General features: G+C 42.9%; 1 protein-coding gene across 1 annotated transcript; it reads right to left on the minus strand.

Annotated features, from left to right (window-relative positions):
* Positions 1–222: 222 nt before the first annotated feature.
* On the minus strand, positions 223–12,838 carry APOBEC1 (apolipoprotein B mRNA editing enzyme catalytic subunit 1). Its single transcript, XM_004438657.3, has 5 exons — positions 12,823–12,838; positions 5,932–5,959; positions 4,220–4,617; positions 2,067–2,185; positions 223–1,312 (listed from the first exon to the last, which is right to left on the minus strand). Exons 1-5 carry the CDS (start codon positions 12,836–12,838, stop codon positions 1,163–1,165), a joined length of 711 nt encoding a protein of 236 aa, XP_004438714.1. The 3' UTR covers positions 223–1,162.
* Positions 12,839–16,442: the final 3,604 nt, after the last annotated feature.

A 16,442-nucleotide genomic window follows, 5' to 3' on the forward strand; every position in this document is an offset into this window, starting at 1 on the left:
GATTGTTTCTTTTGCTGTGCAGAAACTTTTTAACTTGATGTAGTCCCACTTCTTTGTTTTTGCTTTTGTGGCTTGTGCTTTTGGTGTCATATTCATAAAATCATTGCCAAGACTAATGTCAAGGAGGTTTTTCCCTATGTTTTCTTCTATGAGTTTTATGTTCTCAGGTTTTACATTCAAGTCTTTGGGCGGCCCCGTGGCTTAGCGGTTAAGTGCGCACGCTCTGATATTGGCGGCCCGGGCCCGGATCCCAGCGCGCACCGACGCACCACTTTTCTGGCCATGCTGAGGCCGGGTCCCACGTACAGCAACTAGAAGGATGTGCAGCTATAACGTACAACTATCTACTGGGGCTTTGGGGGGAAAAATAAATAAATAAAATTTAAAAATTAAGTCTTTAATTGATTTTGAATTAATTTCTGTGAGTGGTATAAGGTAGGGGTCCTTTTTCATTCTTTTGCATGTGAATATCAGTTTTCCCAGCACCATTTATTGAAGACAGTGTTTTCCCCCCATTGAGTATTCTTGGCTTCCTTGCCAAATATTAGTTGACCATATATGCATGAGTTTATTTCTGGGCTCTCAGTTCTAGTCCATTGGTTTATGTGTCTATTTTTATGCCAGTACTATACAGGTTTGATTACTATAGCTTTGTAATATAGTTTGAAATCAGGAAGTGTGATGCCTTCAGCTTTGTTCTTCTTTCTCAGGATTGCTTTTGCTTTTCTGGATCTTTTGTGGTTCCATACAAAATTTAGGATTGTTTTTCATATTTCTGTAAAAAATGCCATTGGAAACTTGATAGGGATTACATTGAATCTATAGATGGTTTGGGAAGTGTGAACATTTTAATGATATTAATTCTTCCAACCTATGAACACAGGATATCTTTCCATTTATTTGTGTCTTCAATTTCTTTCATCAATGGCTTATCGTTTTCAGTGTACAGATCTTTCACTTCCTTCGTTAAATTTATGCCTAAGTATTTTATTGTTTTTGATGTTTATTGTAAATGAGACTGTTTTCTTTATTTCTTTTTCAGGTAATTTGTTGTTAGTGTATAGAAACGCAAACTGAAAATTTTTGGATTCTAATGGTGCTCATTCTTTAGTGGGTCATCATTGCCTGTTCTTGAAATAGTATGTACAAGGAATCATTCTATTCATCTCCAAGTCACAGGAAGTTGTACCAGCTCTGTAGCTAAAAGGATATGGGGCGGAATCATTTGGTAATGGCAATTTTGAGGAGTGAGTCTGAAAAATGTAAGCTGATTCTGACATCTTCTTGAAATTGTTAAACAGGGAGGGAGGCTCTGGAATAAAAAAGAAGTTAGGATAATATTTTTCTTAACACCATTATTATCACAAATATTTTAAAACGTCAGTTGGAAGACCATTAAACTACTTTCAAGAGAGTACAAATGGGACCACCTACATTCCTTCAATCGGATGACACATACCAATATGGGAAGGGAGAATATCTGCAATCTGCACAGCCAGCATGTGTTGTAATAACAACAATAACAGTAATAATAAAATTTAGTTAATATGGAGTCCACATATATCTTAGACCAGTTTATCCATTCCCTTCTCCCATTTATTTCCCACAAAGATATTTTCTTATTCTCACATTTTCTTTTTCTTTTTCTTTTTTTTTTGTGAGGAAGACTAGCCCTGAGCTAACATCCAATGCTAATCCTCCCCTTTTTTCTTGAGGAAGAGTGGCCCTTAGCTAACATCCGTGCCCATCTTCTCTACTTTATATGGGATGCCACCATGGCATGGCTTACCAAGCGGTGCGTCAGTGCGCGCCCGGGATCCGAACCTGCGACTCCCCCACCCCCCCACCCCAGGCCGCTGAAGCGGAGCGTGCGCACTTAACTGCTTGCACCACAGGGCCGGCCCCTCTCACATTTTCTTAAGATAGGTCAAGAAGTTAATAAACTACATCTCAATATACGTGACAATGAGATGGTGAGGAGAGTACGTGTCAAAATTATCAGGAAAGAAGTTTGAAGAAAGATGCTTCTTTTTGCATCAGGGTCTTTGTCCCTTAAAGTAACTTACTAGAATTATGCAGTGGAGTTCCAGTGCATACAGCTTCGTCCACAGAAGTGGGTATCTTGGCCAGTGACCTTCTTCCCCAGGTGGGTAGTTGACAAAATTCCTCCAACAGTGCTCATACTCTAAGGAAACACAAATCTTGGTTCATTCAACAAATACAACAGAGGGGGCCGGCCCAGTGGCACAGCGGTTAAGCTCGTGCTCTCCACTTCAGCAGCCCAGGTTTCACTGGTTTGGATCCTGGGCACGGACCTATGCACCACTCATCAAGCCATGCTGAGGAAGCGTCCCACATACAGCAACCAGAAGGATATACAACTGTGACATGCAACTGTCTACTGGGGCTTTGGGGAGAAAAAAGGAAAAAAGGAGGAAGATTGGCAACAGATGTTAGCTCAGAGCCAATCTTCCTCAAAAACAAAACAAAACAAAAAATACAACAGAAAGGTACTTAAAGAGATCCCAACTTAAAAATATACCACGTATAAAGCCCTCTGGTCTACTTGCCGCTGGACATGGGCTAGACTCCCCTAGAATCCCCAAAAAGAACAAAGCAGTTCATTGAAGATGGTTGAGAGGCCATAGTGGCCAGAATGGAGAAACGAGTCATATTTTTTTTTTTTAAGGTAGAACCTAGCATTTTATTTCAATCTTCATTAAACTGTTGGAATTGAGAACCACACATACTAATAAACCTCCAAAAATAGATCCTGACAGGTATTTTCTGCTTAGGGCAAGCAGTCATGGAATAAGCATGTAAATAAACTGGCTTCTCTGTGGCACCCCAGCCAAGTCAGCTTTCTCCATGGCCAGCCACACCAGTTCTGCCTCCCCTCTCCTTTTTTTTTTTTTTTTTGAGGAAGATTGGCCCTGAGCTAACAGATGTTGCCCATCTTCCTCTGTTTTCTTTCCTTTTTTTCTCCCCACGGCCCCAGTATGTAGTTGTGTATCCTTATTGTAGGTCCTTCTAGTTCTATGTGGGACGCCGCCTCAGCATGGCCTCACGAGCAGTGTGTAGGCCCATGCCCAGGATCCAAACTGGGGAACCCCGGGCCCAAAGCGGAGCACGTGAACTTAACTGCTACACCACCAGGCCGGCCCCTGCCCTCCCTTCTGTTAACACCAACCAGACCCCCTGTAAGTCTAAGCCAAGGTTTTTCTGTAGGACACCCTGGCCGACCTGGGAACGCCGGAAACATGTTGTTAAAGGAATCGTGGTGTTGACGGAAAAAAAGAAAAATCTTTTAAAAGCTGCCATCTGAGGTCATGGCTTCTCTGTACTTAATGCCATATCCCAGAATACAATAAATAAGCAATTAGAAAATGTTCAAGTATGAAGGGATTTCTTCCTCCCCACCAAAAGCACCGCTTTCTGAAGGAAGCTGGCTTCTCTGTAGCTATACCAGCTGTTCAGAAAGTTCATTGGACCTGGTTTTGAAAGTAAAAGTTAAAACCCTGGCACGAGTTATTGCACAGTGTGGAATACTCAGTCTTTCTTATAAGGAAAAAAAAAGTTATCTAGTACCAAAGTGTGCAACCTACAGACCCTCAGGTACCGCCCTGTGACTTCTCCGTATGACATCACAAGGGTGCCAAGTGCCTGCTTATCTAGAGCTAGGAGTTGGTGGTTTGGCTAGTGCTGAACCCATGCATAGAACTGGTTTACTAAATAAAAGCCTTGTCATGTACGTCCTCCAAACACAGATGAAAAGTAGAGAGATTTTGATGTGGTGCTGTTTAGGAGATGGCAATGAAGAGCATAAGCACCAGGGAGGAAAGGAGTCATGTTTGTGTGTGTGTGTGTGTGTGTATGTGAGAGGAAGACCAGCCCTGGGCTTACATCCATACCCATCTTCCTCTACTTTATATGGGACGCCGCCACAGGGTGCGTTGTCAGTCTGCATCCGGGATCCGAACCCACGAACACTGGGCCGGAGAAGCAGAGCACGCACACTTAACCGCCTTGCCACTGGGCAGGATTCAGGAGTTGTATTTTTGATACTTTCCTTGCTTTGACTTTCAGACCTCGTTCTTTCTGATATTACTTTGGACTTGCACTTCTGAGACTTCCAGTCTGGAGAATCAATCTTCCGGCCTAGAAACATACTCCCACAGTATCTCATAAACACTTAAGATTCTTTATTGATTGTTTTTACCTGAGAGTCTCATGATCTGGATAGTCACGCCACTGTTAATGAGATCCCTGAGCCCGTGACGGTTCTGTTGATCCATGTGGTGAAAAAGTCTTGCTACGTAAATAACTAGAGTCACAGCAGGGTGTTGACTCAAAAACTCTCTAACAGCCCGGGCGCATTCCCAGCAGGGACTCCAGGACAAGAACCAGGTGATGGAGCAGCTGACGGGGGGGCTAAAATGTCTTTCTGAAGTAAATTTTTCTATAAAATTGATTTCAACGTGCTTGGTGGTGTTTTTGCCTGAGTATCGCCAGGTCTTATGGCTCCTGCCCCACTTGACCTCATAGAGGAGACATGCCTCCTTACGGAGCTCTCCGGGGTTAAAGAAGGCTTCGAATTCCCAGGGTTCAATTCTTCTGCTGAAACATAAAAAGAACTCACATGTTGTCAGACAATCTTTAGAGGGAACTTAGAAAGGATTTCATGCTCCCCTCTTCTATCAGGCAGACCTACAACATGACATCTCAGGAAACATTTTTTTTCCGGTCTATTCAAAGTTATCTGAAGACATCCATTTGAATGATCAGTGTTTCTCACAAACATGAAGAGATTTTTCTCAACTCATGTTATTTAGTTCTACACTCTCTATGCCATTGCTTGGTAGCCTTGAATTCAAGAATAAATGTGTCCCTGTCTCTCTTTTAAAGGTTTCTAATTTTTCTATCTCACACTTAGAGGTGCCATGTTCCAATTGTTATTTCTCAATGGACTCTAACTAGATTTTCTCAGGTGTAGAAGCCTCAAATTGCCAACAAGATTCTCCTGCCAAGTCTGAGAAGAGAGTAATTTAGCCTCAGGATTCTTCCACATTAACTTCTTTTTTTTTTTTAATAATTTTACTTATTTTTTTTTTCCCCTAAAGCCCCAGTAGATAGTTGTATGTCATAGCTGCACATCCTTCTAGTTGCTGTTTGTGGGACACGGCCTCAGCATGGCCGGAGACGTGGTGCGTCGGTGCGCGCCCGGGATCCGAACCCCGGCCGCCAGCAGCGGAGCACGCACACTTAACCGCTAAGCCACAGGGCCGGCCCCCACGTTAACTTCTGTATACCAATTCCTCATAACAAAGAAATTCAAATTGCTCTCAATGGCATCTTTAAATTTAACACTCTCTGTGTATCAAAGCTGTGACTCAGGGAAACTCGGGATTGTGCTAATGACTCTTCTTGGCAATATGGTTGAGTCACAAGCTTAATACATCCTCATATTTCCCACTCATCCCTAAAGTACCACATTCATTTATTACATAGCTCAATCCTTCCACCCATCATGAGATAATATATTTGCTGACAAAAGTCTTCTTGTTATAATGATATGTATGGAAAATGGGCATATGGTATAAAACAGGAAGATGAAATTACAGTGACAGGTGAGTGCCCTGGACCTTTCACTAATGGCTATAAAAACGTGTGATTTAAAGAGAGAAGAGCAATAGTAAAACAATAATAGAACAAAGCTGGAAGATAATTTATTTAAACAGAAAACAAAAGACACAGGAGCAAAGATATAGAAAGCAACAATCACAGAGAATGAAGTTGGAAAAGGAAAAAAGATAGAATGGGAGCCTGGTGAAAGAGGAAAGGAACAATAAGGAAAGCTATAGTCCTCCAGCTCTTAAATACCTGTTTATTCTCGGTTGAATTAAATGCGAGCTATGATAGGAAAATTCTTACCTCAAGGTGGCATCTGCAGTTGAAGGACCTGTTGACCAAGAGATGATTATGTCAAGTAACACCCATATGCAAATCGAGCTGCTAAGAAAAAATTCTCTATTCTCTAAACCTGCAAACCATTTCAGAAAATGGAGTTAAAAGATTCTCTCCTGGATTAATCGAATCGGACCAGCTCATTGCATCAAGAAAAGCAAGATTTTAAGGGCTCTGCTGAAATCTATTTGCCCAGTTCTAAACCAGGGAATCCTCTTTAAGGCTCCAACAAGAATGATTAACTACATTGGGAAAGTCACTCCGCAGAGGCTCCTAGGTGTAATTTCTATGTGCCCCCATGGCATCCTGCATTTCCTTCATCATAGCAAGTATCATGCCATATTATGATGGCCTATTTCCATGCCTATAATAGCACTGAATTATGAATTATGTGGATATGGATTATGTATATCTTGCTCCAAACCCCATTACACTACTTGAAAGATGTTGGTTAGCAATACATATTTATTGAATAAATGATTGAATACACTTTACTACTAACCGCTGCAGAATAACAATACTATGCAGGAAAACTGGATCTCTCATACATTGCTGCTGGGAATGTAAATTGGTACAGCCACCCTGGGAAACAGTTTGGCAGTTTCTTAGGAAAAAAAAACAAACTAAAAATTCAACTACCATACAATCCAGCAGCTGCACTCCTGGCCATTTATCTCAGAGACAGGAAAACTTAGGTTCACACAAAAGCCTTTACACAAATGTTCATATCAGCTTTATTTGTAATATCTAAAAACTGGAATCATCCCAGATGTCCTTCAATAGGTGAATGGTTAAACAATCTGTGGTTCATCTATACCGTGGAATACCACTCAGCAATCAAAAGGAGCAAACTATTGATACATGCACCAACTTGGAGGAATCTCCAGAGAATTATGCTGAGTGGAAAAAAAAGCCAATCTCAAGAGTTTGTGTACTGTATGATTCCATTTATAATTTTATTTATTTATTTATTTTTCCACCAAAGCCCCAGTAGATAGCTGTATGTCATAGCTGCACATCCTTCTAGTTGCTGTGTGTGGGATGCGGCCTCAGTATGGCCAGAGAAGCAGTGCGTCGGTGCGCGCCGGGGATCCGAACCTGGGCCGCCAGCAGCGGAGCGTGCGCACTTAACCACTAAGCCACAGGGCCGGCCCTGTATGATTCCATTTAAATAACATTTTGCAATGACAAAATTTTAGAAATGAGGATAGATCAGTAGTTGTCAAGGGTTAGGGACGGGGTGGGGCAGGAGGGAGTCCAGTTTGGTTATAAAAGAGCAATAAAAGATATCTGTAATGTTGGAACTGTTCAGATCTGACTGTGGTGGTAGATATACAAAGCTATACGGGTGACAAAATTGCATAAAACTAAATACACTACACACACACATACACAAATGAGTACCAGTGAAACTGGGGGAATCTGAATAAAATTGGTGGATTGTGTCAGTGTCAATAACCTGGTTGTGATATTAGTCTATAGTTTTACAAAATGTAACCACTGAGGGGAACTCAGCAAAGTGTATAAGGAATCTCTCTATACTATTTCTTAAAGCTATGTGTTTTAAAGTATGATTACCTCAATTAAAATTACAATATAATGAAAAAGTATTTGGTAGTGTGGAGAGAAGATGGGACACCATTGGCTTAATATATATATGCCTTTTAAACCACAAATCAAGAGGGAGGAGAAAAGATATCTGCATAAGTGATAAGAGTAAAAAAAAAACATTTGCAAAGAACATATGGAAAGAGGTTAATGATCCAGCAAAAGAGAACCAGGCTTAAGTGGAGCCCAGTGGTTACTAAAGGCATTGACAGCAAAACACAGCTGCATAGAGGATCTCAAGGGTGGAAAAATCCTCCCATTGAACTACGTTAACTTGGAAGTAGGAAGAGAAAGAAGCAACAATCACTACCCTTAGGTAAAGAACTGAACAGTAGGGTTGCAGCAGAATTGGGAGCTGAGAAGTAAAAGTTGTTGTGGGTATGACTGTCACCTGAGTTCCCAAGATTTCAGGGAATGGGGATAATTCTGATCCCTCCTTCAGTCAAAAGACTCCCTGGAAAAGCCAAGAGCACTGGTTGGTCCCTGTGCCCCTCAATTTGCTGTCACATGGGGCATAACACCAAGAACAGCCAAAAACAGGTACCAGGAACCAGCATATAAGTCACCCCTGGAATTTGGCAAACTATATTCTATATGGGGCAGAAGGGGAGGTTCACTTTTTTATTTCCGACAATTCTTAACTGAGCCTACTAAATGTTGGCACTCTTCTAAGTACAGGAACAGGGAAAAAACAATCTTTATCTTCATGTTCATGGAGCTTGTATTCTAAAGGGGGAGATAGAAAATAAGAAAACCAATACATGTGTAAAGTCAGCAGTGACAAGTGCTATGGAAAGTACTGTAAGGGATAAAAGGCGATGACGGGACGAGGCTTCCTTGGAGGGGTTGGTCAAGTAAGGCCTCTTTGAAGAGGATATTTAAGCAGAGGCCTGAATGTAAAGTGAAGCAAGACATGTGACCATCAAGGGAGAGCATTCTGAGAAGAGAGAACAGCAAGTGCAAAGGACTTAAAGTGCAAAGATCGTGACGTGTTCAAAGAGCAAGGAGTAGGCTACTAGGTGGGAGAGATCAAGACATACAACGGTAGGAGATGAGCCTAATCATACAGGGCCTTCTAAGCTGTGGATTTAATTCTACGGGTAATGGGAAGCCATTAGAGAGTGCAAGGATGATTTAAATAAAAGTACTGGATTTTAGACTCAGAGCCTTGAGGATGAAATGAGCACTGACCTGTGCTGAATACAGAATATTTATGGCGCAGAATTCCAAAACTTGGAGAGCAGAAATGCAGCTCATTTGTTTTATTTTGGTGAACATAGGCATTTATCTTGGCAACAAGAACTTACGTTAAGGATTTACCTCTTGTTATTTGGAAGCTAAAGTTTGTTTGGGGAGGCAGGAGAAAAGGATCATAAATCAGAAGCCTCGATTACCATCATCAGTCTCTATTTTCCGAGAAAGCAGTGATCCATGAGATTTGAGACACACAGCAGAAGGTTCCCCTACATGATAACCCTTCTCAGAGAGTCAGAGAGAGATACAAGAGTCCCTCCTACCTCCGAGGGTAAAGTGGCTGTGGGGAGATGGAGACAGGAGATTCAGTCCACCCTGCCAGCCAAACCTTAACTCTGAGGTGCTATTTTTTAACTAAAAAGAGTCACCAGATCTGGGAGACACTCCTCCAAAACAGGAGGCACTCTGCCCAAGGCTTTGTGTGTGTGTCCACATCTGTGTTGAAGGGGTCCAGAATGTGCCACTGGGCATAAAACTTATTTTGAGCTGACTACATTTGAGAATAGACTTTTTCCCCCCGAAATCCCTTACTTTCCTAAAAGCAGAGCCTCACAAAATAAATCAGTTGTTATAGGGCCGGCCCTGTGGCTTAGCGGTTAAGTGGGTGCGCTCCGCTGCTGGTGGCCCGGGTTCGGATCCCGGGCGTGCACCGACGCACCGCTTGTCCAGCCGTGCTGAGGCCGCGTCCCACATACAGCAACTAGAAGGATGTGCAACTGTGACATACAACTATCTACTGGGGCTTTGGGGAGAAAAGGGGAGAAAAAAAAAAGACAATATCTTTATTAAATAAATAAATAAATAAATAAATAAATAAATAAATAAGTTGTTATAAATCCCATCCCCTAGAGCAACCAGGAAAGATCGACTCTTACTACAGGCAACACCTACGCAAACAGACACTGTCACAAAACTGTTACTGTGTCTCCCATCTGTTCTCCTAAGAGCCCATCTGTCTTTCCTCAAAGTCATTTGTTTTTCCCTAAGTGCCCTTTCTCTTCTCCCCTCCCCTATTAAGAAATCATTTGTGGGGCCGGCCCATGGTGTAGTGGTTAAGTGCGCCCGCTCCGCTGTTGGCGGCCGGGGGTTCAGATCCCGGGCGAAGCACCGACGCTGGCTTGTCAGGCCATGCTGTGGCGGCGTCCCACATAAAGTGGAGGAAGATGGGCACAGATGTTAGCTCAGGGCCAGTCTTCCTCAGCACAAAGAGGATTGGCAGATGTCAGCTCAGGGCTGATCTTCCTCACAAAAAAAAAAAAAAAGAAATCATTTGTTTTCCCATAAGTGTTCTTCTCCTTTCATTTGCTTTCCCATAAGTGTTCTTCTCCTACTAAGATGGTATGTAAGCCCCAAATTCTAATCACCTTCTTGAGTCAGTTTTTGCAAACTCCTGTATGTAATTTTGTCTTTTCTCTTGCTAATCTGTCTTTTATCAATTTAATACACAGGACCCCAAAAGCAGGATCTAACAGAGTAGAAGAAAAGTTTTTCCTCCTCAGCAGCGTGTGTGTGTGTGTGTGTGTGTGTGTGTGAGATCTGTGCTTGTGTACTAGGTGGTAGACAGATGACAGGGAGTGGAGCTGTGCGTGGCACAGTTTCCTGTAGAAGGAAAATGGTTCTAGCTGGGGGGAGGGACTAAAAACAGAAATTAGCCAGATTTCTAGGAAAGAGGACACAGTCGGGAAATACAATCCTAAGTGTGACCTGAAAAATAAACCTCTCACCCTTAAAAGAAGGAACGGGGTAGCGAGGCCGGCCCCTTGGTGTAGCGGTTAAGTGCTCACGCTCCGCTGCTGGTGGCCTGGGTTCGCCCCAGGTGTGCACTGATGCACCACTTGTCAGGCCATGCTGTGGTGGCGTCCCATATAAAGTGGAAGAAGATGGGCACGGATGTTAGCCCAGGGCCAGTCTTCCTCACAAAAAAAAAAGGAAGGAACAGGGACCTTGAGTACTGAGATGGAGGAGGAAGGGGATAGCTGACACCTTGGTATGGGCACTGCTCAGACCATAATCCAGATTGGGGCCCTTGAACCAGCTGATCCACTCAAGGGGCCTTACAGAAGCAGAGGCATGCCTATAGGAGAAGGTCAAGTTGATGACGGGAGGACAGTTCCTCTGCAGGAGATGAAGCCGCAGTGAGAACTTCAGAAAGAGTGAGATATATTCTCAGTATCTACCCTTGGGATTCAAGGCCAGGATACAAGCCATAGGAGTTGAGATGGTTTAAAGGATAAAACACACCTCCCTCAGAGAAAAGTCTGGGGAAATTACCCAGATACTTCAACTAAATAATGTCTTTAGTCTTTCCACCAACATGCCACCCTCAAGATATATATATATATATATATATATATATATATATATATATATATATATATTTTTTTTTTTGGTGAGGAAGATCGGCCCTGAGCTAACATCCATTGCCAATCTTCCTCTTTTTGTATGTGGGACGCCGCCACAGCATGGCTTGCCACGCGGTGTGCAGGTCCATGCCTGGGATCCGAACCCATGAACCCCAGGCTGCTGAAGCAGAGTGCACAAACTTAGCCACTATGCCACCAGGCCGGCCCCCACTAGACAATGTTAAGAGATAGAAAATATAATGGAGAAAGAAATATTGTTTCTTAAAACCCAAGACTGACACATCTACTATCTCCTAGCACATCTTGCCCACACTCTTACAATCATCTTCTAACTGATCTCCTTGCTTCCAGTTTTTTCTGCTTCTGGTCCAAAAGGCACCAAATGCCAGGTAAATGTGTCTAAAGCCCTATTTTAGTCATCTCCACGCTATTCACAAATTCTCCAAAGATTTTGTCCTGTCAAAAAGATTAACCTCAGTTTCCTTAGCCTGATATTCAAGGCCCTCTACAATATCACTTCAAATTTGCTCTCTATTCTTACTGCAGATTATTTCCATAAACTCTTCTTTAGCCTTACTGGTTTACAGATTTATTCCAAACACGATCTCTGTAAATTCTCTCCAACTCTTTGTGTCAATCAACCTGGAATCTCCTTCTCCTCTTTGCCAATCCTAATTCTACCCTTCTTTTAGGATCAGGCTCAAATCCCACCTCATCTGAACGTCATTTCCTTCCACAGCCTGACGTGTTCTCACTATTTCATGAATTTTTCTAACATTAAGTAACTGAACCTTAAATTATCAATGAATGTGCCCTGTGCTGTCATCTCTGTTGCTATCTTTTTGTGTGTGTGTGTGAGGAAGATCAGCCCTGAGCTAACATCTGCCAATCCTCCTCTTTTTGCTGAGGAAGACTGGCCCTGGGCTAACATCTTTGCCCATCTTCCTCCACTTTATATGGGACTCCGCCACAGCATGGCTTGACAAGTGGTGTGTCGGAGGGCACCCGGGATCCGAACCGGCGAACCCCGGGCCACCGCAGGGGAGCGCGTGCACTTAACCGCTTGCGCCACCGGGCCGGCTCCACATGTGTTGCTATCTTAAACTGTTATTTAACAGTTGTATTTTTTTTTTTTTTTTTGTGAGGAGATCAGCCCTGTGCTAACATCTGCCAATCCTCCTCTTTTTTTGCCGAGGAAGACGGCCCTGGGCTAACATCCGTGCCCATCCTCCTCCACTTTATATGGGACGCCGCCACAGCATGGCTTGCCAAAGCAGTGCGTCGGTGCGCGCCCGGGATCCGAACCAGCGAACCCTGGGCCGCCGCAGCGGAGTGTGCGCACCCAACCGCTTGCACCACCGGGCCGGCCCCAACAGTTGTATTTTTTACTTAATTTTTTATTATGGTGGAACAAGCACTAATTTAGTGTCATTCGATCAAAATCATTTGTGAATATGAATAGTTAATAATAATAATATATCTTGTTTAAGAATAATATTAACATATTAATAAATAGGAAAGTTGGAAATTGCCTGAGAACACAAGCACAAGCAGGACACACACACACACACACAGTTTTTGCACTTTTCAAGAATATGGAGCTTGCCACCTCCTTCCCCCCAGTTTACTTTACCTTTGTCAGAAGCCATGGCGTTCTGTCGCTGGACTTTTTCCCCTGGAGCTATATATTGTGCTGATTGCTCCTGCCAGCAGCATGCCTGAGCATTGTTTCTTCAGGTGTGACCACCTCCACCTGCTTGGGCAGAAGATGATTCATTCCTGAGTCTCAGGCAGTCACTGCCTGTCCAGACTGTACAAACAGGTAGCAGATTAAGAGGGAAACTGGTGTGGGGATTTGCATCAACGGTTGATAAGAAAGCTTAGGATGCAAATGACATTAATCCTGTAGCGTAGATCACAGGATATCTGAAATCCAAAGCTCTTCCCTGGTAACATCTGAATTTAGTAACCTTTCCCTTTCCTTTAAATTAAAGTGAAGGCAAAACTGATTTCTCATTCTTTATTGGAGAGGAGAGAGGAAGAACAAAGGGAAGAGAGAATTAACCTGTTTCTATAACCTGAGGTTTTCATGTTACCGGTAAAAACTCTGTGGCCTTGCCCTTTAAGTGTTATTCACTTATTTCTAACTTCCTCTTATGTTGCTCTTTGCCCCAAATTCTGTTGGAAAGGGGAGGGGCACTGTTAAATGGAAAATCAGAAGGACTTTGGCCTCTGAGTTAGATAATGAGTGTACAAGTCTTTTTTTGCATGTGTGAGGAAGATTAGCCCTGAGCTAACATCTGTTGCCAATCTTCCTCTTTTTGCCTGAGGAAGATGGTCCCTGAGCTAACATCTGTTGCCAATCTTCCTCTTTTTGCCTGAGGAAGATGGTCCCTGAGCTAACATCTGTGCCCATCTTCCTCTATTTTTTGTATGTGGGACGCTGCCTCAGCATGGCTTGATGAGTGGTGTGTAGGTCTGTGCCTGGGATCCAAACCCAAAAACCCTGGGCTGCCGAAGCAGAGCACACAAACTTAACCACTATGCCACTGGGCCAGCCCCAGAATGCACAAATCTTGATTGATCTCTCTTCCTTCTTGAAGCTAAGGTTAAGTGTATGGTCAAGTCCATTTCTGCTTTTTTATCCTTCTTGAGAAAGTGAATGCTATCCTCCCTATTGCCTCCCTATGCCTCTCTATGGCCTGAACCCTCTAAGTATCAGCACACACTCCCAGAATTGAGGTCACTCTCAAGACCTAAGGCTTCCTCTAAGATCTCAATTCTAGAGCCCCTGAACTTTGGATCTCAAACCCCATGAAAGCAAAGCCTGAGCCCTAAAGGTGCGACTTGACTTAATTATGAAAATCAAGCTGGAGACTCCACAAAATGAAGCAGTTGTTTGGAGTGTCAGGTGAGAATTTCATAGAAGAGGCCAAAGTCCCACATCATAAATGAAGATCCTTCAGAAGCCAGGAGTTTCAAAGTTACCCATGTGTGGGAGGTAGAATGATGGCCCCCGCAAAGGTGTCCATCCCCTAATCCCCAGAATCTATGTTATTTACAATGGCAAAAAGGACTTTGCAGACGTGATTAAGGTAAGGATCTTGAGGTAGGGAGATTATCCTGGATCATCTGGGTGGTCCCAATCTAATCACAACAGTCCTTATAAGAGGGAGGCAGAAGAGTCAGAGTCACAGAAGGACCTGTGAAGACAGGAAGCAGAGATCTGAGTGATGTGATTACTGTCTGGAAGGGGCCAGGATTCAAGGAATGACAGCAGCCTCTTAGAAGCTGGAAAAGGCAAGGAAATGGACTATCTCCTAGAGCCTCTTAAAGAAATGCTGCCCTGATGACACCTTGACTTTAGCACAGGGAGACCCTATTTTGTACTTCTGACCTGCAGAGCTGTAAGATAGTTTATGTTGTTTTACACCACTACATTTGTGGTAATTTGTTACAGCAGCAATAGGAAACGAGTACAGTGAGACATACCCACGAGAGGCACATATGCAATATTTAGGGCAGTGTATAATTTAAATTTGTTTCCACTAGAATTCCTATTTTATACTTGATTCATCTTCTGTTTTGTTGTAGAAAACTCAGAACTGTCACATATGATAGACTATCATGACATTAATTATTTGTAAGAGATGTAGAAGATAATCAACTACAAAATATAACTATTCAGTTTAGGTCAATGTCTTGCTCCTGGAAATTTATGAGTCTTGAAAAATGTATACGTATACTTATACAACCACTCAATATAATCAAGATACTTGAGATTCTTATCACCCAAAAAAGTTCTCTGTGTCTATTTGCAGTCAATCCTCCTACTCCCAGTCCCAGGCAACTACTGATATTTTTGTCACTATAGATTAGTTTGGACTGTTGTATAATTTCATACAAATGGAATCATACATCGGGGCCAACCCGGTGGTGCAAGCAGTTAAGTGCGCGCACTCTGCTGCGGCGGCCCGGGGTTCGCCGGTTCAGATCCTGGGCGCGCACCGGCGCACTACTTGGCAAGCCATGCTGTGGCGGCGTCCCATATAAAGTGGAGGAAGATGGGCACAGATGTTAGCCCAGGGCCAGTCTTCCTCAGCAAAAAGAAAAGAGGAGGACTGGCAGATGTTATCAAAGGGCTGATCTCCTCACAAAAAAAAAAAATGGAATTATACAATGTGTAAACTTTTATTTTGCTTTTTTTTGCTTAGTTTCTCTGTAAAATTGATGTATATGATTAGGTGTGTCAGTGGTTCATTTCTTTTTATTGCTGGGTAGTATTCCATTATATGAGTATACTACTACTACAATTTGTTTATTCATTCACCCATTGATTCACCCATTGATCACCCATAGATCAATGGAATGAAAGAGATTTCAGAAATGATTTCACACGTTGATGGACTTTGGGTTATTTTCTTGCTTTTTTTTTAAACTCTTTTTTTTCTTTAAATTTTTTTTTCCCCCAAAGCCCCAGTAGATAGTTGTATGTCATAGCTGCACATCCTTCTAGTTGCTGTATGTGGGACGCGGCCTCAGCATGGCCGGAGAAGCGGTGCGTCAGTGTGCACCCAGGATCTGAACCTGGGCCGCCAGTAGCGGAGCCTGAGCACTTAATTGCTAAGCCAAAGGGCCGGCCCTGGGTTATTTTCAATTTTAGGCTTTTATGAGTACAGATGATATGAACATTTGTGTACAATTCAGTGTTTAAACTTATGTTTCTTTTTCCTTCTCTTGGGTAAAGAATCTAGGAGTGGAATTACTGGACTAAAAAGGTGTGTATTTATTAAAAGCATATAACTTTTAAGAAAATGTTGAGTTGTTGTACCAGTTTATATTCCACCAGGAGTATGTGAGAGTTCTAGTTGCTCCACATCCTCTCCAGCACTTGGTAATATCAGCCTTTTTAGTTCCAGTCACCTTTGTGGGTGTCTGGTAGTTTCTTTCTTTCTTTCTTTTTTTTTTTTTTGGTGAGGAAGATTAGCCCTGAGCTAACATCTGATGCCAATCCTCCTCTTTCTGCTAAGGAAGACTGGCCCTGGGCTAACATCTGTGCCCATCATCCTCTGTTTTATATGGGACACTGCCACAGCATGGCTTGACAAGCAGTGCAGCTGTGCGTGCCCGGGATCCGAACCTGTGAACCACGGGCCGCTGAAGCGGAGCGAGCGCACTTAACCACTATGCCACTGGGCCTGACCCCTCAATTTGATTTTTTTATGGTCAGTGCTTTTAGGATCTCATCTATAA

This window comes from Ceratotherium simum, chromosome 17 (genome assembly GCF_057802395.1).
Source record: "Ceratotherium simum simum isolate JZ-2026a chromosome 17, ASM5780239v1, whole genome shotgun sequence".
Classification (NCBI taxonomy): Eukaryota; Metazoa; Chordata; class Mammalia; order Perissodactyla; family Rhinocerotidae; genus Ceratotherium; species Ceratotherium simum.